Genomic DNA, 25,557 nt, shown 5'->3' with positions numbered 1-25,557 from the left:
GTCAGACATTCTCAACAAGTTCAGTGGTTACCAGCAATAAATCAAGGACTCGATGTTTATTGCAACAGTAAGTTATTTTTGTTTTCTTCCCTTAATTTTATGTGACAAAGAGTAGAGAGTGAGCCTGTCAGAAGGTGTTGCTCTGTAGTGGACATTTAAGTGGGGCACAACTTAAATTGGATTTTTGGGTCAGGTACCAACAGTGATTTGAGCTGCAATAATAAGCTAATTTCCCTGTCGATAAGTTTTCAATTATTTTGGATATTCTAGGAAAATGTTACATTTTCTTCTACTGATTGGTACAGCTGTGCTTGATAAACACATTGGAAGGGTGAAGAAGAAGCTGTCAGGTGAAGGTTTTTTTTAAATGAAAGTAAATATGCTTGAGCTGCTGTGAAGTGGCGCTCGACTGCTAGAACAGGAAGAACAATGCATCATCGTTGTCCTCACTCTCTCACTCTCACTCTCACTAAATCAGTCACCAGCTGTAAACTCCACCTTGAATAGTGGCCTTGGTTTCTTTCTTTTGAGAAGGATATCCTCATCTGGGCTGCAACCCAGCACTGCCTTTGCATTGTGAACCTCTGGAATATTGCCGGGATCCAGCAGGTAGACTAGCAGTGGTTTTCTGGATAGCCCACAGCTGCTGACCCTAAAAGACCCTATTCAAACTACAGTGGAAATCATCTCGAATGGCAGGTACCCCCTTAATAATTTATTGTGAAAGCTACTTGTTTTGTTAGATACAGTGCTACGGTATTTGTCTGTTAGCTGTTTGGCATTACTTCAACTCAGGACCTTAATAAAATGTCTGTTTTTGATCTATGAGCAGCACTTTAGCTGTATCTAGATCTCCATAAATCAGGCTATTTAGGTGATTAAAATCCTCTGACTGATCACATTGCCTTGCAGAAATAGCTTCCACAGTGTTAACAAGGGTATGGTGTTGCATGAACTTGAACTCTGAGAAGGCATTTTCTAGTTGGCAATTTGTGCTGCAAAAGTGCACTTCACCAGTGTGATTCTAACAAGAATCTGAACAAGTAGGAGCTTGGCTGGTTGTTTCCGCAGCTTTCCGAACATACTGTATATGCTTAGTTCTGATCTCATCTCATCGTACTGCCATCATTTTGCTTTGGGCAGTTGTAATAGAAGGCAATAACTGCAGCCAATGCAGTTGTTTGGAAGCAGGAACACATTTAAATAGAGAGGTATGTGAAATCCGTTCTGTATTTACAGTATTCATGCCTGCCAGAGCCAGTATTTCATGCCAGAAACATTTATAGAACATGCTTTTCACTATGGGGTTCTTTGAATCAAGTTACTGGAAAAAAAAATAGCATGCTGCATGCTGCCCTACTTACTGATTGTTTGGATCTCTTTGCTAAGAATTTGGTCACAGGCAGTTTACAGTTCCTCCATATCTGGTTTTTCATGTCCTTTAGTTCAGACTTGACAGCCAGTAGACAATGTTATATAACACCTTTCACAGCTGTATCAAACCAGATAATTGTTGTCAGCCTGTAATGCATACCTTTACCTTGAATGCACCATGCAAGGCCATGGGTAGCCTTTACTGCACAAAAGGGTAAATAGATCACAGTCATAGATCATAAGCTCAGTAAGTGCATGTACTGTATGTGATTGGCAGTTAACAGTAACATGTTATAGGACAACAGGAGATTATAGCTAAGATGAGGCTGAAGTTAATGACTGTAATGCAGATTTATCTTGACAAGTGAGCTCCAATAAAATACAATCAAATATTGATGTAACATAAAATAAGACTTATTAAGGTGTCATTTTATTATTGGACAAATCCTACCCTTAGCGGCCATGTACACCTTGACCACGCCCAGTTACACACTCGGAGACTTTTATATAGTGCATACATTGTGTTGTGTTGCTGCTGTGACACTTCATGTTTTATGGCTGTGAGGGAGTAAGTATCATTTAAATGTTCACAATGCTAATGTAGGAGTATAGCACTAGATGCCACAGTTAGCTTTATCATCAGTCTTAAGCATAGTATCATATAAGAAGCCATCAAGTACACAATTAAAACCTCTTTCATAGGAATCTTTTTTTTTTTTTTTTTTTTTTTTTTAATTGTCCATCCAGCTGTTTAGGTGAGATTGAACTCTTAGCTGGAAGACAGGCTATAGTCAGAAGATTGAAACATGCACATAGTTTTCTTTATTTTCCTCGGAACAGGAAACTATCTGCTTTTAATAGTTTTAGCCATCTTTAATTTCCATTATGTACTCTACTATCTCAAGCAACACTCACAATAAAAATATATTTTTAAAACAGATGCCCTATTTGGACTCACTGACGTAGTATTCATGCAATGGCTACATTGGATTATTAGTCATTTATTTGTGGAAAATGGTGGTGGATTCTCTCAGTAGTGTGGTGTGCAGCAGAAGCAAGTAGCATCAGGGAGGAATTTAACTTCAGACAGAAACTGAGATGATGGTTGCTGGTAGAACTGGCAACTGAGTGTATAATACTGTATATCTGGTCCCAGTGAAGACTATTCTTCTTTGTTTTGTCACTCTGTGAGAGGAGGAAACGAAGGAGGAGGAGGAGCTCTACTGTAAATAGGCCATAATCCAGATCTATATTTGTCCCTGTCTGCAGCTCTCTCCCTGATGCTCTGTCTCACTCTCCCCTCTTTCCCACTCTTCAATTCATTTGTTTTTTTTCAGTCTCTGTCACAGTAACTCATTGTTTTTCTCTCTCCCCTCTTGGCTTTCAGGGTGTCTGCTGCTCTCTGAAACTACTCTGCAGTTTTTACCAGACTTTCTCTCTGTTTTCTCACTAGCTGAAAGTTGGCCAAAACCGCCTGTGCAAGGCTCAGCTTTGTTTGTGTACCGTTCTATGCTTTCATGTTGTACAACAGCCCTCTCCGAGTTTGTTATTGTTGGCTGCTCTTGCCGAAATTCCTGACAAGCTTCCGATTTACCATGTTTAGGTCACCACTTTCTTCTCAGAACTTGCAAAGGTGGAGGAAATATGGAACATATTGTATTCTCAAGCAGTCGACTTTAAAACAATCAGAAAAGAGCACTATTGTTCGAGGAAGAGCAGCACAAAAAGAACTGATTGTTGACATGTAGACATGTTGAACTTCAAGTAAATAACTGTTAAATGTGTGCTTTGCAACACTGCTCCTGCGGAAGCAAGCAAAGATAAATTTGTGTCTTCACAGTTATTGTCTTTTTTTTGGGGCTGCGACAGACAATGAAATAATCTTTTAGTCTCTTATAATGTCAGAAAATAGCACACAGTATCACCACACACGGTGTGAACTCCAGGGGAGCGGCGCAGTAAACTTTACTTTAACAACAATCAGTAAGACAAACTCTCTTGCTCATGCCACCTGCCTTAAACCAAAACAGAATAAGAAGACTAAACGTTCCCCCTCAGTGTGCATGCGAGTTGCCATTTTCCATTTAGGCCACAGGTTAACAATGCAGCTTAAGTTTTAAGTGTCACAGTCAGTGCAAGTGACTTGGCTTTCCTTCTCATGTTTGTAAGACAGAAAATAAAGTAAGATAATTGATGTATGAACCATAACACTAAGGAATACAAATGTGTACAGTACGTATTCACACAGGAGGGTGCACGTAGCAAAATGGTCTCTGTCTCTTCTTGCTGCTCTACGTGCTTCCGTGGCACTGATATACGGACAGCACTTCTCATCTGTTCTATTTTTATTATTCACATTCTTATCAGTACGACTGATAAATAAAGGTCAATCTTGTGCATTAATGTTGTTTCTGTCATTTAGTCTGACTGTGAACAAAATAAAAAGAGCCCTCTAAACGCCACGTTGTACTTGGCACACTGATCACAGTCCCAGAGCCAAAGGCGATGCTTTCCAGTTGTTTGTTTTGCCCAGTGAATAGTCCAAAGCTCAGAGATACACAGTGAATGAAAAATGGATATGGGGAAAAAGGCAGAAAATCCTCACATTTAGCAATGTTTGACATTTTACTTTATTTGTTTTCATTTCACTGACTAAATGACTAAAAAGTAATTACTTCACAAACTTAGTAATATGTAAAACTTCCCATGGCTTGCACAGTGACGCCTGAGTGCCACAACATACAGTACAATACATCCTGTTAACTCTTTGTAGGTGACTTGATCATACCTGCTCACCATAATGTCAACCTCTGTGTGTCGCTTTGCGGATATGAGATACAGCACAAAATGCTTCTCTGCATTTAGAAAACATGCATATTAATCAGACCTTCTTACCTGTGTTTCACTGTTTGAACTTTACTATTCTGTGCCTTTGTGTTGCACCAGCTCTGCTGCTGTGTGTTTACATCTGTCTTTATACAGCACGTTAAATGACTGAGCCCTGGTTCTAATGCCTGACGTTCCCTAGCTCCACATTAGCCTCCTCGCTGTTATATCAGCCTTTTCTCCATTAATTAGAGCTGATGCTGCTTTTTGTCCACAGTGGTCTCTGCTTTACTCTCCCCTCTTTTCCCCTCTTTATCTGTGCTTTCTCACTGCTCTGTGGTCACTCTTCTCTCTCTCTGTCTCCCCCTTGCACCAGAATAGTAAATGATGTCTGTCAGAATTCATTAGCCTCCAGATAGCTCTATTCTGATTGATTTTAACCAGTAACATCTTAGTCCTGGGTAAAATGTGTTTTCGTTTCTGACGACCAAAAACAAGCTCTCAGTGAAATTGATTTATTTTGAAGATTTTAATATGGTGGAGGTCAGTTGAAGATCACTTTTAGTATCCATGTTTTCTTTGTTATTAACAAAGCAGGATTTATGAAGTTCCAGGGGACCTAATTAAATGTACCTTTGCATGGTCTGCATGAGTCAACCCCTCAGTATTTGTAGGCAACAGTTATGTATCACATGAAAGTGTCTGATGTCTTGAAGACACTAAATCTGTGTGCTTACATGCCCTAAAACATGACACAGTAATAAATGTCTAAAATAGGATGCAAAATCTTGTCTGAGTGATAGGGTCACAAGCTGGTGGGCAGGAGTCAGGAATTAAGAAGAAAGATTGTCTGGTTTACACACCTGTGGAGGTCTGCAGGCTGATGCCGGTCTAAAACAACACTGAGTGAGACAGCTCCACTGCACTTACTCATGCTGTTCTCTCACTGCTGTTGCTATAGAGCTGAACTCCAGGGTCACATTTTTCTCTGTTTTTCTGAAATCTGATGCATTTTGACCTGAAGTAAGCACTGAATGTGAGTGAAGTGCCTTCAGCCTGTAGCATCTAATACCAAATTCTGGGATTAAATGCTTTTTGACTATAAATAAAGTTGTCATTAACAAGGCAAAATGACCAGACCACAGGTTACTTTTACCTCTAGATAATTCTTCCCTTGGTATTTTCATTTTTCCTTTTCTATTGGTAAGTAACTAAGTAATGATCTCAATGTTGATCAAAATATTTGTGATTATGATTTTTGTCATATTCGTGCAGCCCTAATGTGTGTTGCTCATAACAGCTCTTGTGGCTTACATACACTTTGAAATAAATATAGGCTAATGCAGCAGCTGGCGGCACAGCGGAGCGGTGCTTAATGCTGTCGCCTCACAGCAAGAAAGTTCTGGGTTTGACCCCGGGCCAACCCGGTGCCTTTCTATGCAGAGTTTGCTCTCCCTGTGCCTGTGTGGGTTCCGTCCGGGTACTCTGGGTTCCTCATTGAACTCCCACAGTCCAAAGACTTGCTCCTTAGGTTGATTGGCGACTCTAGATTGCCCGTAGGAGTGAGTGTGTGTGGTTGTTTGTCTACATGTCAGCACTGTGATAGACTTGCAACCTGTCCGGGGTGGACCCCACCTCTCGCCCAGTGTCAGCTGAGATTGGCTCCAGTCCCCCCCCGACCTTATTCAGGAATAAGCGGTATAGAGGTATAGATACTGGATGGATGGATAGATAATACAGCAGCTTCAAACATTTCCTCAAATGGAAGCATTTGAATACAACATGAAATAACACACTAATGCGACGTTGATGATGATAATAATAATATCTGATAAAGCTCCACATGTCAAATGACAGTATGTAATAACACACATCCTTCTTTTTCATCTGCTGATATTCTTACCAGAAATGCAGTGTTAATAACAGAATAACATTTCTTTGGAGAATAATTCTGTTTAAAAGGTAAACTTGTACCAATTTTACTTTGGAGATATTTATGTTGTAATGCACTTTAAACTGCATTACAGTATGAACTGTATTGCACATATACATTGATTAACTGTGAAATGTTGGCTGGTACATACTTAGTCACATATCATTGCTTCTTTTACTGTATTTTAAAATTGTTGTGCCAAAATTCTCTCCATTTTGGGTGCTGTGGTTTGGAAATGAAGTTTTTAATCAGGAGGGGAAAAGATTGGGAAATTACTCATTTTTATTCCACTGTCATCTTGATAACATTGGTGCTAGTAAAAGCTCTGCATGAGCTGATAATTACACCGCCCCGAGTCCAACTGATGAAGCACTTTGTAAAATAGTATTTTAGATACTGAAATGTCAAAAACAATACACCCAAACAAAGTGCCAACAAGAAATCTGCACTCTATTAGCAGCCTGTGCTTAACACCTCTCTATCATCAGGGATAAGTTTGTATCAGTCAGCAGCAGCGGTTCTAGCCAACACTACTGTAGATAAGCTTGATTTGCTGCTTTAAATCACTGTGCCAACATTTGTGCATTAAAGGAAACATTTAAAAGATATTCCTAAATCTTAGCTATGTTATGATTTTCATGGTTTTTCTAACATGGTCTACTTTGGCTGACAGATCATCTCGACAAACCTTATGAAGGTTGTAAAAAAAAAAACCACTCTATTGCAGTTCATTGTCAATATCCTGGCTGGTCCCTTTAAGCTTCAGCATATAAGTCATGTGTCCTTTATACTTTTGAGTGGATGCTTTGTGATCTGTTTTAATGGTATCATCATCCTAGAACAGCAACAGCAATCTGCCACAGCAGCTACCGGCACTCACCGAGGTCAGAAAATCCATCAGAAAGTGAAGGGAGTGCACTTGAAAAAAGAAAAAGGATCTTAACTTTCATCCAACCTGTTTTACATTAAAGTACTCCAAACAATTCTCAGACAGGATGTGGTAGTGGAGCAGGAGGTCTGTCCTTAAATGATCTTTGCCTGGCTGTTGACATGTTGACTGTGCGCTGAAAGGAAAAGAGCACAGGACTAAAGTAAAGCTTAGGCACACAGTGATTTGAGCTTTCTGGATCACCTGGGGAGATTACCATGGAAGGCTGGGAGGAATAAGAGTGTGTGTGTGTGTGTGTGTGTGTGTGTGTGTGTGTGTGAGAGAGAGAGAGAGAGACTACATACATGCTCTTCGAACACACCTCTGAGGCACTGTTTTGTGTAGTCTGTGCTTTATTGTGGATGGTCCATTTAATGTTGACGATGGTGAAAGATGCTACTTTTACCACTAATGGTTTTATTTACCTCCAATCAATGTTGCGGATGTTGTGTTTTTAGTTGCTGGGCTGCAAGAGGAAATTTATGTAAAGGCTGTATTGACAACATTAGCTCTCCATTCACATTATTTTTGACATTGCCTGTCCATACTCTGTTTCTGAACAGGTTTAAAACCTTATGACTTAAAGGTAGGGTTGGCAATCCTGGAAAAACCAGCAAGAAGTAGTTCAATTTTGAAAGTAGACAACTGAAGAAATCCCACCCCTTGATGCCAAGTTAACTGCATTACAATCCTTTCTATACACTTAGAGCTGACTTAGAGCTCCGTGCTGCAGTCTTCTCACTACTGCGCACACTGCATGCAGGTAGCAACTTTTGGCAACAACAACAACATTTCCTATAAAGCTATACGTCTTAAAGAGAAAGGCTTGGCCTTAATAATGATCTCTGTTTGCGAACGAGAGCCGCTGTGGGAACCTTCTCTGCTACAGTTGCCTAGCTTTAGCTGGAAAACAGAGCAGTAACACATCTGCTTGCTTGGCCTTGTGAGAGACTCTTGGCTCAAGCACTGAGTGCAAGGGCAGAGTGTGTGCAAGATTATTGGTCAGGCTCTTTTCAGCCCTGTTACTGCCAGAGATGATGGATTTTTTTTTCTTTATGTTGTCAGTGCATTTAATATATTCATTGCCATCTGCATGAAAAGAGAAATTCAAGAAATGTAACAAAAATGCTTCTGGTAGGAATCGCCAACCCTATCTCTATGGGGTTTTTTTTCCTCTAATAACTCCACAAAGTGATTCGTTGTTTTGAGTAAACACCAACCTTTGGAAATCTAATATCAAACCAATCGTGGTTTCATTCAGCTCCGAAAAACATTCACTCTTCTGAGCACTGCTGACAGACGTGGAAGTAATTTCCCATCTGCATACTGTGCGCTTGTTGTTGGCGCTATCTGTGGTTATTTAGATTATAATAATAGTAGCAGAGCCAACTGAATTGCCTGTCCAGAAGTTCTTATCATGTTATTTATCCCTCCCTGTTTTTCTTTATAAAAGTCAATAAGTTCATCTAAGTGAAAGCTCATATCTGGAGGTTATCCCTCCTGCAGCCAAGGCCACAGAGCAGCACTGAAGCTCATATTCCTCTGACCTGCTCATAGTCATCTGAAAACTTTTGGAGTGAGGGCAGCCAACTTGCATTCAAGGCCTCAGGCCACATGTTCTTGCATCCAGTGATCGAGACACATAGCCAGAATGACTCTGCCATTTATGATCTCCATTTTGATTTCCTTTAGTTTGTCTCCTTTGAATAAGGTTGTAACAGTGTGTGCTGCTCATGAAATCTGAGTTGTGAAATCTGGGATAAAATGTGTGCAGTCTTTTCCTTTTCTCCCTTATCTTATTTCAAAACAGTAAGTGTGCGCTTCCTTTCACTTCATCTTTACTCACTCCTCTCTGCTTTTCATCTTATTTCTCCTCTCACATTTGCTTTTCTTCTTTCATACCACACCATATCTTGTTCGTTGTGTGATTTCACTCTGGGGAGGAATGGATAAGAGGGTTGTAGAAGAAATATTTAGTGTACAGAATTTCCCTGGGTTAATGACTGACCTCTTTCATCATACGGTACAGTTTACTGTATCTCTGTGTGCATGTGTTTGACAGTTAAGACTTGGTTTTAGGCTTTAAGGGTAGAATTAGGTTTAGCTTAAGTTTGGGGAAGAGTTGGGATTAGGTATTTAATTGTGACTGTTGGGGTTATGGTAATGGCAAGGCAATGCAATATGTCAAGTGCCCTCACAGCTATAGAAAGACCTCTTTGTGTATGTGCCTGTTTGATCAGGGAGGGAGTGCAACCCACAGTATGTGCTTTAAAACCAGACAGCACAAATAGTGTTTTTCCCTTATGGACTAAAAGTCTGCTTTTCTTCTTTCACCCACAGACGCACTGCAGGAGAGTAAAGCTGTACCAGCAACGACTGCAGGCCGCTCAAATCAAACTCAAAATTTATATTATGACATAATTTCTGTTAGGGTATTGGATTTGTGGGCCAAGAAATCTTTGCTTGGACATCCTGTCATCTTCATCTGCAGACACTCTGACAGCCGTTAAAAACAAACATTGCTTCAGTTTTGCAACAACTGCTAAATATTTAACTGAGCTTGTTAGTAATGCACCAGATTTTGCAGTACGCCTCGGGCTGGGGTGAAACCAAATCAAATGCCCAAGCATGTATTAATTTGCATGTCTCTTTGTTGAGGGTTCGTTTTGTAATTTATGAGATATCCCAGCCCAGGTGTGTGTTTTGTTTAGTTTTTGTGTGTGTGTGTGTGTGTGTGTGTTTGTGCAATGTAGCTTTGCCTACAGGCAACGGGTGCAGAAGTGTTTTGTTTTGTCTGTTATGGTTCAACTGCTCAGACACTCTGGCCTAGATTGCTGTCAGTTACAGATTGGATGACAGTAAAAAAAATACATGATGTTGCCTGAAAGAATTCTTAGCATTACATTTCTTTCTTGGTATTCATGCTGGGAGTGGAATATTACTCATATGTTATGCCATAAAGTGGCAATATCATGTAAACAAAGGATTCTGGACTGGTCAAACGAGTTAACAAAACAAATTACAATAGACAGGTTAGGGACGGCAGAATTAACCCCTGCCTTTGTTGTTCACTGGAAACACAGCATCAGAAACAACTCAGTGCTGCAGTACTTTAGTGCAGATTTAACAGCATGACACACTGCAGTGCAGTTTTTCCTTGGAAAGCCAAAATGCTACCAAAGGTAGGATGTTAAGGTTTTTAACAGGCTCCTGTCAAATTATTGTCTGCCATGTTTGCTGGTGAAGGTACAGCATCTGTATCATAATTATTACTAGTGAAAAAATAATCCAGTTAATGTGTGTATTACAGTATACTCTCTCACGCTGAAATTGAGTGTGTCATGAGGCTTTTTGCCAGAGTCTCGACTACATTCGATTGCACCATAAAGGTAGACCTTTTGAGTAATACAGGAAGGGCCAAAGCCGCCTCCTCCTGTTGAGGAGACTGAGGTCCTTTGGTGTGTGCGAGTCACTCCTTACGACATTTTATGATTTTTACTCTGAGCCCAACGGCAGTTTTTTACGCTGTTGTGGTTTGGACAGGAGGTAGCACGGACAGGGACAGAAAGAGACTTAATAAGCTGGTTAAGAGAGCTGGTTCTGTCCTGGGCTACCCTCTGGATTCCATCGAGGATAAGATGTCTTATGGTGTTTAGGTGCTGCTCTCTATTGCTGCTAGAACACAGGCATTTCCCCATTGTGGGATCAATAAAGTCCTATTTACCTACCTAATAGTTTCTTTTTCCCTTTAACCAGGAATCACAAAACTTGTAACTTAAATGCTAATAACAAAACACAATTTTATGTTGATGCAAAATGTTAGAAAAGCTGTGTTTCCACGCACAGTTTGTAAACTGCTGCAAGCAATGCAGCTGCTCACGAGAACTAGCAAGCCTGCGATCCAATGTAAACTTTGAATATACAGTGCTGTTTAGTTTATACATACACCAACAGCACTTAAAAGAGTTGGCTGCAAAAGAAGAAATATTGCCCTCTGATAACCAGTTAGGAACAAAGTTCTGTGGGAAGGAAGCCATTTGTCCAATCTCTACTTTTGTTGAAGGAGACCTGTCAATCAGTCTGCACTTTCTGCTACTCTTCAAACATGGAAACCCTAGAAATGTTTTGCACACTGTCCCTCTGTGGTGCTGTTTCACTGAGGATACAACTGTACAACTTGCAGCTCTGATTTGATGATACAGTGTCACTGAATACCAGCTGTCTTTGACTAGGTATTCATTTTAGTATTGGAGACAAATCACTGGCAAAATGTTGAAGTGCTTATTAGTCGTTAGGAAGCTTGTGTACTACTTTGGCAAACTGATTACATGTCACAGTAGCACTGTGAAATGTGCTTAGACACACTTGTAAGCACTAGTTTGTCCATCACATTACATGTGCACTGATGCACACGTTACCAGTAACAGAATAAACATAATTGAAAAGCCTCAATGAATCACTGCTTCTAGTGAGGAACTGTTTCACCATGCCCAGTCTTATGTAGTACCCTAAGCCAACGCACATTACTGCCTGGCTCCTGCACTCTCATTGCTTTCTCACTGTCCATCAGCAGCATTCATTTTACATCTTCAACTTCATTAATCTTTTTGCAGACAGAGATGGTGGGCGTATGTAAATTTAACCCTCCATTAGTCACAGAAAAGCTGTCGTTGCTCTGCTCTTAAATATTGATGCTGCTGTGGATATTCTCTGCATTTCTCTTGCCTTCCTCCCTTTCTACCTACATGTGTGACCTGTTTGTCTCACTCAGCCTCTTGGCAGTGGAGACCACAGCACCCTTTGAGGTCTGCAGTGTCTCGGTGCAAAGTTAATCAGTCAGTGTTGTAATGGAAATGATTACGAAGAAACAGTAGTCAACAGAAGTGGGCTATAGGTCTGTCCACATACTGAATGAATTGAAATTTCATTGATGTAACAGTATTAAAATACATAATCTTAGCAGAAATATAGTACAGGGAAAAACTATCAAATTTGCTGTGCTGTGGTTGAGGTCAGAGCCCCGTCTGTTCACTGATCGCTAACAGGCATATACTGCCTGCTGTGCTGTGGTTGAGGTCAGAGCCCAGTCTGTTCACTGATCACTAGCAGGCATATACTGCAATTTGTATGCCAATGATACAGTAGTAGTCAGTAATATTTGCTAGCTGTCATATCTTTCTCTGTTTCCTGGGACACAAACACTTGTTTTCATGAGCTATGTCACATACAATGATGCGATACTGCATATAATGACTTTCAGCTTGTATAGTGGGTTGATATTCCACACTTGGTTAACCCTGGTCTTCATTTTCTGCTGTGTTGCATGTTGAAGGCTTTCATGTGTTTTATTCCAGTAAATGTTGAACAAACAGTGGAACACACTGTGGATTATTTCCCCTCTCACTTCACTGCAGCACACCACGCCACTTCTGTCCACTCCCTTTTTCTTTGTTTAGCCCAAAGGGCAGATAGATTTTAGTTTTTATTAGCTGCCTTTTTATTTATATACTTATAATATGTGCATTTAAAATCTGGTGACTGATGATGAATCATTGAATTTTTGTAAGAATGTGTTTGAGCTTTTCATTTTAACATGTTTTTTCTTTTGGGACAAGACCTTGGACATTATCCCAAGTGGTTAGACTCACTATAACAGACAGCAGTTATCGTTATGATCTACATGTTTATGGTCTAGATAAACGTTTATGTTGCTGTGGGAAGCTTTTTCTTCTCTGTCTGATTTTGGTTGCTACAAGACACTGCAGCCTGTATATAGCAATGAAAAGGAAAGTGACAATACAAGTTGACAGTTGCCTAGGCATACTTGCCCTATTGAATGCCAACCTGACATCAGTATTATATTGCTTGAATTATGATATGAATAGTGTTAATTAATTATGATTAATTAAAAAAGATTGTGGTCTTTTCTATCCACTTGCTGTTGTGAGTAAGCGAGAGAGGAAATAAAAGGACGAGACAGAGAGACTAGGTAAAAGAAGCAGGGAGAGAAGGGGTGAAATGCGGTGACTAAAGCATTAAGGTGCTAAATGAAAGCTAGTTACGTAAGGGCACCAGGGGAAATGGGAGCTGTGTGTCATTAGGCCCTGGCCATCTATCTGACTTAAGACTCACAATGTGTCAGCAGCAAATCGAATCTGCAGGAAGCAATTGAAGGTTCCCTGTGCCCCACACACACACACACACACATGTCCTTGTGCTGATGGTAGGCTATACACCACACACACAGGCTTTATTACAGCAGTGTTAGAATCATACTTTCAGGCTGTGGATGAGAGGGCCCATCCACCTTGGCTTTATAATGCTGTACATTTGCTGTATTAGCCAGTTTTGTAGTTTAGTTTATTGCCCAGTAAATATATTTTTTTAATTTTTATTTTTATTTAAGCTAGTTTTCACATTCACTTACACACAGTCACACCGGGAAGATGTCCTGTACAACCACAGTCTGACACAGAGCAGCTCCACTGGAGCAGTTGGGGTTAAGGACCTTGCTCTGCTCACTGGTTTGGCAGCAGACTGTTCTGTTACAAATGAGATATTTGTTCTTTCAGTGTAGCTTTTATTGCATTGCAAACACATTGCAATATCCATAACTGCAACTTTATGGTATTTTGGTGAATAAAGTAGCACCCCAAAAGCAGGAGAAATGAAACGGCTCCTTCTTGTCTAAATTGTATCGGTTTGACAGTTTGCTTAAACGTCATGATAAACATGCTTTTTTATGTTGTTGAACTCACTCAACTTAAATGGGGATGAACTTGAAAGTTTGGACCATTGCTCCATGTGTCTCCACATTCCAGTGCAGTGTATACAACCCAGGGATTTAACATTTGACCTCATCCTGCCTGAAATGTAACCTTCTCAGAGAGAAACAGTAGAAGTTTTGTCTTCTATTTACTGTAGCTGCTTTCATCTACTCTCTTCTGTTTCCGACCCGCTGTGTAACTGAGTGTGGATTAGGCTGGGGGATTCTGTATGTCTGAAATCATTATCACAGTAATGAATTTTACATAACCAATCACATTGATTGATGTTCTTTATATTAAAAGGCAAGATGACATTGGCTGTGATGTTGGTTAATACTTAATTATCCCAAGTATGTGTAATATCCCCTGCTTATCACAACATGATTCCACTGAAGCCAAATGAACTGTGATAATAAATCATTACGCGGTCCCGAGGTCAGGTCGCTCACATTTTTTCTTGTTCTTGTGTGCTTCCAAAAAGGGGCATGTACTGGATCCACAGAGCCGTCTGAACGGACTGTAAATGGCTCTGAAGTGCTTCATAACAGTAAATATGAATGCAAGTTTAGCAGACAGACACTGGAAATCAGTATTTCTCTCTCTGGTTTGCAAAGTCTTTTGCTGTATTTCTCATATTTGCATTTGCACAGTGCTTTGTACTGTGTTGTATCAGTTGTAGCACAGTGTTAGTACGCAGTGTGAGCACTACACTGTAAACACTCTGTGCATTAAGCATTAGCTATAAGAGAGAAAAACAGTATTCAGGCCAGATGAAAAGAATACAGCAAAACTGATTTATTTCAGAATCTCAAAAGTTCCTCAGTTCAATGCCAGTGGAAATTACTCTTAATGAGATGCCATTGTGGCTGCTTTGCTAATGATTCTTTATGAATATTTGTGCTGGTATATGTTTCAAAACATGAAACAAAGAGGCAAAATAGAAAATGTGAAACAAATGTGGGATGGCACAAGCATCAACTGTCGCTCTGTGTATGACAGGAAGTGCTTGGTTGAATTACAAACTTTTTTCCTTGTTTGAGCTTTCACTTCTCCTATTCTCTGACTCACCTCCCTCTTTGGTCTTTGACATACAGAGGCTCAAAAAGACCCGGCAGACAATGAGATGAAAAGGTTCCTCATCAAATGTGAAAATAGTTTAATGCTTTTCAACATGACCCATATGAGCGTATTCTGATCTGATCTGGTGTTTCTGTTGGCGTGAGGCATTGTTTGTTGGTTGTTTTGTTTTTGCTCTTCTGCCACTATGGTTAAGGTTTGAATATGTTTCAGCACAAAAATATTATGAAAGATCATGGTCATGGTTAAAAGAAATCAGCAATAGTATTACCCAAGCGGCAACCTCCAAAGCTGAGAAATGAAGCCACTGCAAAAGTCTTAAAACATGAAATGCATGTGAATGGCAGTCTCCATTACCCAAGTGGTGACTTCTCCATCCACCCCATCGTCCTCACTAACAGGTTTTGTAGCTGAATAACAACACTTCTTCTGCCATTGCTTCTGCCGTGCAATATTTTAAATCACATGGCCACAAGGACCTACTCAGGTAAGCGTAAGCACAGAATTTGAACAAATAATGATGTCATGCTTCGAGTGAATCTCGCCATGTTGTCTACATCAGAGGAGAAAACAATTGAAACAGCTCAAGTTATGCAGGGAGAAAAAGGAATAGGCAGATGCTATGAAATAATAATTGATTGATGACAGCAGTGTGTAGGAGATGTAGACACTCGGATGTGAGGAAAGGCAGCTGGATGAGTGGAGCTTGGGAAGAGAGAAGAAAAGAGGGAGCCATCACATGATCGGTCTCTTTATAACTGTGCTCCTCTCTAGCAACCAAGGGCTCCACTCAGTAATTCAAAGACCAAATCAATACACAGACATGCACGCGCGCACACACACACTGATATGTCCTGTGACGCACACAGAAAACACATACGCTGTGTACACTTGCCTCCAAGTAGGTGAGCTGGATAATCCCATGACTTGCCTGACCTCCTCCACACACCCTTCCAGTAGTGACACTCAATTGGCTGAGAGGCTGAGCAAGGGGGGTGGGGTGGAAGGTCTGTGCTCCAGCAGTAGTAACATGAATATTATACAACAGTGGCAGATGAGGTGGGGTGAAGGAAGAGGGAGAATAAGCGGTGATGGAAAAGGAGGAAGTGAGAGCGGGGAAAGGAAAGGCAGGGAAGGAAAACTACAGTAAGACAGTGAAATTACACAATGATTTGAAAGACAGTTGAAGTGGGGGTTTTTTTTAACTCCAGTATAATGGTGATAATGCCACTGGGACTACGAAGTATTTCACAACAACATGATATTACCAAACAACGAGCCATATTTTAATATAGAGCTACTGTACAATTGTAACCAGAAACAATAGATTGGCAGCTGTGCAATAGGTGTGTTTGTCAGCAGGTATGTCGTGATCCTAAATTTAGGAACAGGATTTTTTTTTTTTTTCCATTATGTAATAGGTTTAAACATAATTCTCAGAGAAACTTACAGTATTTTATCAAAGGAGACAACTCTAACAGCTCTGATGTTTACATTAGTTTTCTCAAATGTCTACCCCAATTCGTTTGGCGACGTCCGTTTCTTTATCTTTGTTGAGCCTCAGCACATTTACCCAAAAAAAGCTTTCTTCTTAATTTAAAAACTGCTCGCATTGGTTCCCACTGTAGTCGCTGGTATATGGTTCCCCAGTGACATAGCGGGTCAGCCCAGTTCAACAGCCCCCCTTCGTAGTTGCTGTAGGCTGCTTGCTTGTTTTGTGTGTTAGTCTTTTCTGCCTCCTTCTAATAAAAATTTTTTGGCATTCTAAAATTGTATACCACATTTATAAATAGTGTATGTATATAATTTAAAGTAATAGTTTGTGTTTTTATGTAAATATTTAAAATCAACATCTTGATAACTGAATTACACGTATCAGCAATGGAATGAAATGTATAAAGGAAGCACTGTTTAATTCAAAACTGAGAAAAGTCTGGGGGCGGCTGTGGCTTAGGAAGTAGAACGGGTCATTTCCTAACTGGAGGATTAGCGGTTTGATTCCCGGCTTGTCCAGTCAACATGTCGAAGTGTCCTTGAGCAAGACACTGAACCCCCAGCTGCTCCCGGTGATAACACCAGTGTGTGTGAATGTGTGAGCATTTGTGAGTGCGAATGGGTGAATGGCCAAATAGTGTGAAAGTGCTTTGAGTGTGCTGCAATGCATAGAAAAGTGCTATACAAGTATAAGACCATTCACCATTTTCTGTTATACATTCCTCACTTCGTAGAAACAAAAGATTTGTGTAGAGAGTTAGGATTGTGCATTTTTGTTTGTTGCAACATAGTTTCATGTAATTGATTTGTTATTGTTCTTGAGTCTGGTTGTCAAGGCCCAGTGTATGTGTTCACAGATACCAAGAGTAATTTGGGTGGAGATAGAGCAGCAAGGGTGCTGAATGTTTTCTGCTTAAACAGATATTGGCCTATTTCCAGTCTGCGCTGGCCAAACGTTTTAAAACCTGCTATTTTGTCTGAATTGACTGAGAAGCCTGGCTTTAGGAAGCAGCATAGTACTACTGCAGTGAAAGTCATGAATGATCATAGTTTTGAACATGAAGCAGAGCTGTGTAGCTTTATTTACTGATTTGATTGTGCTCTAAACTCCAGGGTTAGTCGGCCTTATATGTGCTGTTTGAGTCACTGATACATTTTTATTTATACAGCTATTCTAGACAAACCTGCCTCATATTGTCCATTCATAAGCTTAGATCACAAGAAACATATCTTCTGTCTGTCCCTAGCAACAGAGAAGGGAAAGAAAGCAACCATGTTTTCTGGTCCAGCTGCTTGGAATAGTTTGCAGGGGAGAAATGAAAGAACTCAGAGTTGAAGAGACAGAATGACTAAGTATCTGCATTCGATTATTGCCCTCTGCTCCAGTTTGGAAGTGTCCCTAATGAAGCTTGAATGTGTGCTGCATGGCTCAGAGCCACACTTGTTGGCTCAGCAATGGGTGGAACATAAGCATGACAGCGGGAGTAGGGGGTTATAAATGTTTAATTCAAACACCACCTTGTGGTTGCTCCACATTACCAGTACTTTAAGCCATGCCACAACAGAGTAGAATAGAATTGTAGAGTATGAAATTTATTTATTTTTTGGCTCTGTAATGGTCAAAAGGTTAAAACATAAATGACTTCATTTTGCTGTGCAGTTGTTTCTAATGAAGACTGATTATCTGAAGAGTCTTGAATCATAAAAGTAAATACTTGCACTATGCCTTACTTGGCTGGTTTGTGGTTATGTGTCATGTGATCTCCTGCTTTGCTGGCAGTCTGTCTTTTTTCCCAGTATCTGACCAATCCTGAGGGAGCATCACAGGGCAAGCACTGCAAAAGAACTAATGTTCACAGCTTCTTCATTTGAATTTGTAGCTTATTTTAGTTGACAAGTAAGGAGAGAGCCAGACAGATGAGTGTATAATTGGACACCATGTTAAAACCAGAGGTTAAAAGAGGACAGTTTCCATAAATACCCTGTGAGATTCAAGGTTAAGACCTGAGAATATTAGCAAGTGTTTGCCATTGTGTAGATAAAACTTAACTGTAGTGTGTACAGGTCATAATAAGACTGGGCTTGCATCATACGATGATGTATCATATAGTTTGCAGTACATGCAGAATCAGTTGCACAGAGTGAAAAATGATTGTTGGGTACATACTGTAATTCGGATTTTGGTGTCACATGGAGGCCATAGTTGTGGGGTTTAGTAAGTTTCAGAATGAGCCATTAAGTTATTTAGATGTTAGTAATGCAGCCTTCTAGGTCTTAGGTTGATTTATGCATTTTCTGTTTGAATAAACCTAAAGTCCTGGTGTATTTGTTATCACTTTTGCATTTGGTTTCACAAAGCAAGTCTCCTTTTAATTGTCATTGCAGCAGTACCCGTTTTACTTTTTCTAAAAAGCAAAAAAAAAAAAAAGTAGCAATAATTGAAAAACCAAAGAAGTTATTTCTAGTCTCTGTTTGACTTTGTTTTATTAGCATCTTCTAAAAAGCAAATTTTGTACAGTACAGATAATGTCATCACTGTGAGCGTCACTATCCCTCCTCTTGATTCTGGGAACAAGCTCCATGCTCCTCATTCCCTCTGTGTTTATGCCATCTGCAAAACAGTGTGAGTGTGTATTGTTTCCAGATGACTGCCAGTCCTGTTTGTATGTGCTATGAATGATCTTGGCCAGTTCAGTGTTAAACTACGGCTAAACTTAGCTGGGTATCTTTTAGGATCCTCCTCCTCTACTCCTCTTTGGTCACAGTCCAGTTTACATAAGCTAAGTGTTGTCTTTCCAATGTCCATGAAGCACCAGCCGATGTGAAATTAGGTCATGCGTGAACAGGTGGGGGTAGCTTCTGGTTTGTGTGACAAGCACTAACATGTCTTATTTATATGCTCTCTTCATTTATACTTTCTTCTCCTGTTTTTGCAAACATGCTCTGTAGCCAGAGCTATGGAAAGAAAATTGATAGAAACAACTCTTAGAGCATTAGTTACTGTAAATAATAATCCATAATCAGCAAGAGGGCTAAGATAAGTCAATATCAAACCAACTTTTTTAAATAATATCCATGTACATTCCCACTAGTGTGCTGCCAAGAAAAAGAAGTGAGAACAATTTTAAGTGCCTTTAATATTCTTGTCATGGAGTCTGTTTGCCCACAACATGCCCTTAAACCTGGCATTTTCTTAGTTAATGTGTCGGCAATTTGCCTGCAATACATCTGATAAATGGGTGTTGATACCTGGTTTAGTTTCCAAGTGCAGTTCAGGTGGCTTAGTTAAGTCTAATTATAGACAGTCAGAGATAACAGCAACTCTGTGTGTGTGTGTGTGTGTGTGTGTGTGTGTGTGCGCGCGCATGAAAGTTTTTCCGGAGGTTTAAACATGGCCTTAATTCCTTAATTTGCATCATAACACAACTGGAGGCTTGGAGAGAGATTTAGAGCTTAGTTAGTGTAGAGAAGAGCCTTCACCGGTGATAGTGATTTAACAAAGTAAACAATGATCACTTTGTGTGCACAGAATAAAGTAAAACTACAAGGGTGGCAAATGAAAAGTGCTCAGTCCTCACCATGAGAGCCATCTGAATAAAGGCTTTTTTATTAATTTCCAGAAGAGTGCTTTGGATTTTCCCTTTTTCCATTTTTGGTCCCCTCTTCCCAAAGAGCACCTTCAACAAATCTGAGATATTTTGCTTAGTTTATCACAGTTGTCCAAATAGTTTTCATGTCTCCTAGCAACAATCCAGCGTATCACTGAGACTGTTTATATTCATAAACCCACCCTTGGCAGCCTGCCTTGGATTTTTCCACAAGCGTTTTCATATTTGCTTGCAGATCACCTGACCATCTCATTTCTCGTCTCTTTCTCTCTCTGTCTGTATGCATTCCAGCTTGTCTCCCAGAACAGGAGAGACCAGCAGTTCTGTGGCACCAGGCCAGTCCAAGCCCAGTGGGCAAACCCATAAGATCTGTTTGGTGTGTTCGGACGAGGCCTCGGGATGCCACTACGGCGTTGTGACCTGTGGCAGTTGTAAGGTGTTCTTCAAGAGGGCCGTCGAAGGTTGGTTTCACATGCCTACACCTCAGTCAGGCATGACACACTATGATGACAGGTGATAGTTTTTACACACATGACTTAAGGACAACTATGTAAACAAAATTGTGATTTTAATTAAAACTTTTTTGTCCTTTTGAACACATTTACACCAGGTTATTATCATATTTTATATTATCCATCTGCAACCTCATAAATGTGCACCTAACAGCAGTGGTTTAAATCCCAAAAATGCTCATTCACTTGTTTATCCTGTGCCAAATCAGAGTTGACTTGCAAGTAATTGATTAATAACTAAAATGCTAACCATCTAACATAGTACTGCCTTATAGAGGGTTGGTATTATAATGAACTTGTAAGACAGCCTTTCTTCTGTTTAGCTTCTACTGCCTTATAGAGGGTTGGTATTATAGTGAACTTGTAAGACAGCCTTTCTTCTGTTTAGCTTCATGAATGTTTGATACCTTATAATATAGTATTTAACCCTTGTCTTGGGACACTTGTCTTGACACAATCTTGTGATGGGAGGGGCAGGGATGCAAATGACAAACAAACACGGTAATTTGTGTTAAAGCCTTTCTACCATGCATTCTATCTCCCTCTGCTTCGGTTTCTTGGCTTTCTAAAGCTGACTCTGCAAATGTGTCATTAGTTTGAAAAGGCTTTCTGAGGAGTATGCTACTGTTAATGACATATATGTTCATCACAGGTAATGCCTAGGTGAACAATAACTAAACCACTATACATATTATTGACCCAACACTGGTACTAAATGCACAGAAATGACTCACACTAACACTGTTTTGTCATGTCCTAGTTAGAAGATGGACATCCTTGGGCTTTTTTTTTCTTTCTGTTATCAGGTACTCTCTCTGTTTCCTGTGTATCTAGTGAAATAACACAGTTAGTGATCAAACATATTACTCTGAATGTAAAGTGGTGCAGCAAACAGACCGAGGCTGTAATTCCTTTAGAAAACATGCAGTATGTTATCATAATGATACAGTTAAACTCTAAAATTACCAAAACAAGCACTTGATATGAGCTGAATTCAAACTCAGAACACTCAAGCTGAAGTATTAAGTTTTATTTTGAAAAGAATTTGGATAAAGTTGTCTGTTACTTTTGTTTTTCTCCCCCCTCTCCATTTTCCGGCCATTGTCTCTATGGTGAAGGATGGAGAGCACGACAAAACACTGATGGTAAATAAGTGCACTTTTTCTCTAGAGATGCACCGATCGATTAGTGGAGATTGACATGACCGATTTTCAGTTTGATTGGCCTTGATTTCTGATTCTGTGCCGATCAGATTTATAGACACAACAGTGTGTGTTGCACACGCAGTGGCAAAGACCAAAAGCGCAGCATGTGCAACACATAGCATCTCGTGTGTACCTCAAGTGAGGCTCGTACTATGTCTGTATCGGGCATGTGTTCCCTTGCACATTGGAAGCGCTTGGTGTACAAATAGTGGACAGAGGAGCCTACAGAAACACCTTGGAGAGGAGGAATTACTGTATCCCAGACAAATAAGAGAATTATTGGCTACACATGTATATGTGCCGTGTATCCAGCCCACGGTAAAACACAGCAAATACAAACTACGCACACTTCAAAAAGAACTGTGTGCTCAGTGGGACTGATGTAACAGACAGTCTTCTGTCTCTGTTACCTGTTCCGTCTGTTTATATTTAGGTAAGTGCAAATATTGCACATTTTTATTTAGAGAACTGCAAAAAAAAAAAAAAAAAGGGAGGGGAAAAGACAGAAAATGTAAAACTTTATTACGTTTTGTTTTTATTCATTTCATTTTTCATTAAAGTTACAAAAATGTCTGTGTATACCGTTAATTACAGTCGTTAGAAAGAAAATTGGAATTGGCAGGTCAGAATAAAAAAAAATTGGAATCGGCCCAGAAAGTTGCAATCGGTGCATCTCTAATAATAACTGTAATGATGATGATGATGGTAATAATATCACCTCTGATTTGCACATTTCTCTGTATTCCGTCAGCAATGAATTATGACCAATCAGCACAGACGCGTGTCTTCTGCCAGCTATCTGTTAATGCATGCACATTTTTTGGTATTTCAAGTCAGTGTAAATTGCCTGTGAGTGATTTATTTATTCTCTTTCTCTTGCTCTTTTTGCAGTTCAGTTTCTGTTCTGCTCAGTATTATATCCTCGCAGGTGGTAGGATCCAATTATTGCAATCATGCCCCATCTCTAATTAGGTCTATTCTGTCACACTTGACCCACATTGACCCTCCTGAGATCTGAAGTGAAATCATCTTAAATCATCTCCTTTTTTTTCCTCTTGTGCTGTTCATGTCATTTATTTTCCCCGTATGTTTCACTGTTTTCACTGATCACTGCATTTAGACCGTCTCCAGGTTACTCATATCTCAGTTATTTATTTATTTTAGCAGGAAAAACAGCATTGCAATGAAAACATTACCAGTTGTGGGCCTGTCTCAGTTCAAGAACTGTTTCACAGCAGGTTCTGTGCGGGCCCAACAGTAAGGACAGAATAAAAATAGGTATCGGCACTGAATAAGATTAAGAATATAAACAAAGTATTCAACAATAATGCTGAAAGCAAAATACAAATAACATAATAAAAGTGTACAAACATACCTGGTAAATCAAATAAAAGTACACTTTTAGTAAAAAGAACACAATAATTCTGTAACTGAGATTTATTCTGTGAATTGATAAACCATGAAATATTTCTAATGTGACATGGAATATTGGTCCAGTACTGGTACTGTATATGTATAAAAGAACAGCTTCACGCTGTAGTTGCTTTTTAAAAGCAGGTACAGTGTTCAGTTGATTTGTAATGGCTCTGGTTCTTTTCATTATTTCCTGGTTGAAGAGCACAAAGTGAGGACAGGAGGTGATTCCCATTTATTTGATGGTACAGTGTAATACTGTACCTTTAAGTGCTATACAGTTGTGAACATTTAAGGCTTTAGAATGCAATAATGCAACACAGGGATGAGTCGTGGGAAAATTTTTTAATGAATCTTACAAGCTCTGGTATAAAGTTGGATTATTAGTTCAATATGCTCTTTTTAGTAAGAGACCAAATTGGCAGACAATAAGAAATGTTGAGAGTAGGATGGTATGAGGATATAAAGTTTGGGTTTCAGGTTTCAGTTTAAACTGTCAGACACGCTAAACCTGGAATTTTCAGTCCATTATACTAAGCATCTTAAGGGCACTATGTTTTCCTAATATCACAGTTATAAGTAAAGCTTTTAGAATTGTTGTCTATATATATATATATATATATACGTATATTTGACTTTAAATGCTGATTACAGGGTTAGTAACATTACATCAGTGTCATCACTGTCCTGTGAAAACCATCGATCTACAACATTTAAATACCAAATGAGTGAGACTCACATTATACATAAAAAGCATAAACTGACAGTCCTAGGTGTCAGGGTAAGTCCATGGCTTCAGTTGTTGATAAACTTCAGAAAATGGAGCAGCTAGAAAAAAAGCACAACTGCTGACTGTTGATGGGTATAATAAACCCAGAGGACTGTTCAAGTTAGGAATGGAAAAAGGGTGTGTCTGCCTTAGATTACATTTTAGTTCAACCACATCATATTTCATTTCACAATGGAAGCCTTCAAAATAAAGCTATTCCTGTATGGCAGGAAAAAATGTAGCCTGGGAAAAGTGATGGTTTGCTATAATAGAACTCTTTTCCAAATTATGCAAATCCTTAAATAAGTCTTAAATAAAAGAAACATATACTAAAACAGACTAGATTGTAAAAATGTAGGTTTGGACTTTTATCTGTATGGTATATTATAAACCTGTGGAGCTGATGTGTGCTGCAAGGCCCCAGTTAACAGATCAGGGCAGGATAAGGGAGGGAGGATATCACTGGGGTTCAGCTGGCATGTTTGACACCACATATGGCTGGTTACGCTGTTGTTTGCAATGACTTCCTGTGATATCAGTGATGACTGTAACTGGCAACCACCAGGCTGCTAGCTTGTCATCACACCGCCAACCCTGCAGATAAATTTCTAACTAATGTGGAATATGATATGCATGTCTGTTTGTGTGAATTGGACATTAACAACACTGCTTTGTTATAGTGACATTAGTCCATACTATACTGTAAACACCAGTGTTAATTTTGTTTTACAGTGCTTTGTTAAAGTGCTGTACAGTGCATATTACAGACACCTGTTTGCTCCATCTTGAGTGCAGAATTTATTTAGCTTCAGCTGCCATCATAGGACACTGCTGCTCTTAAGCATCATTAGCCCTAGCTAATCATTTACTTGATGTCCCAGATTGATTATTTGCTGGTGCTCATAGTTCATGGATTTAGACTGCTGTGTCATTCGTTTGTGAGCATACAGACCAAAATGATTAAAAAAAAAATATATATATATATTGCCTACATTAATTTTCTAGTCATTCTTACCAATGGCAAATGTGGAAGCTAGCCAGTTAAAGTTACATCCACAGCCCTTGCTACTGTTTTGGTAGCTTACAGTCAACATGCACTTGCATGTTCTGTACTTGCAGGTTTTATTGTATTGAGTGTGGTGATCTCTTCTTCAGTATTTATCTTAGTATCTTCTGCTTCTTCTGTTTCTCACAGGGCAGATCTGCTCTGTAATGAGTAATGCTGTTATAACAGGAGTGACTAATGACTGGGCCTCCTACCTAAACCATCCATATTCACCGTAATTGGTGATGGGGGAGTACATTATAATTTAGTCATCCAGAATGGGCACATGCGCTTTAATATGACATACTTTTGTACGTCACAGTTTCTGGTGGAATACAGGCCCTAGTGCTGTGATATAGTTGTTTTTCTGTCTCAGGGGTTGAGCTAAAAATGTTGGTGAGATGCAGCACACACAGATCACTAGGGTGTCCCGAATGTCAGTTTCTGAGCTTCGCTAGTAATAATCGGCAAATATAGGAAGAGGTTGGTGAAATGCGTTAAGATGTTCTGCTGTCTCAAATATTCAAATACTATAATTGAAACCTGATTACCTACCCAACAAACAAATATCCGAATAGCCCTACAGATCACCTGTCATCTGGGTAA

General features: G+C 39.6%; 1 protein-coding gene across 2 annotated transcripts in view; it reads left to right on the top strand.

The window, feature by feature from the left end:
* Positions 1-25,557, top strand: part of LOC109959948 (glucocorticoid receptor) — a 57,055-nt gene that overhangs the window by 14,664 nt on the left and 16,834 nt on the right. Inside the window, exons 3-4 of one of the 2 annotated variants that reach the window (XM_020599717.1) lie at positions 20,299-20,468; positions 21,638-21,664. In XM_020599717.1, the coding sequence (XP_020455373.1) occupies positions 20,299-20,468; positions 21,638-21,664 (197 nt within the window). The remainder of the gene's footprint in view (positions 1-20,298; positions 20,469-21,637; positions 21,665-25,557) is intronic. The other variant, XM_020599718.1, reaches the window with a different exon arrangement.

The sequence above is a fragment of the Monopterus albus genome, unplaced genomic scaffold (genome assembly GCF_001952655.1).
Source record: "Monopterus albus unplaced genomic scaffold, M_albus_1.0 scaffold42.1, whole genome shotgun sequence".
Lineage (NCBI taxonomy): Eukaryota > Metazoa > Chordata > Actinopteri > Synbranchiformes > Synbranchidae > Monopterus > Monopterus albus.
Note: the sequence above shows the minus strand (reverse complement) of the source record. Positions and strands in the feature narration are given on the sequence as shown.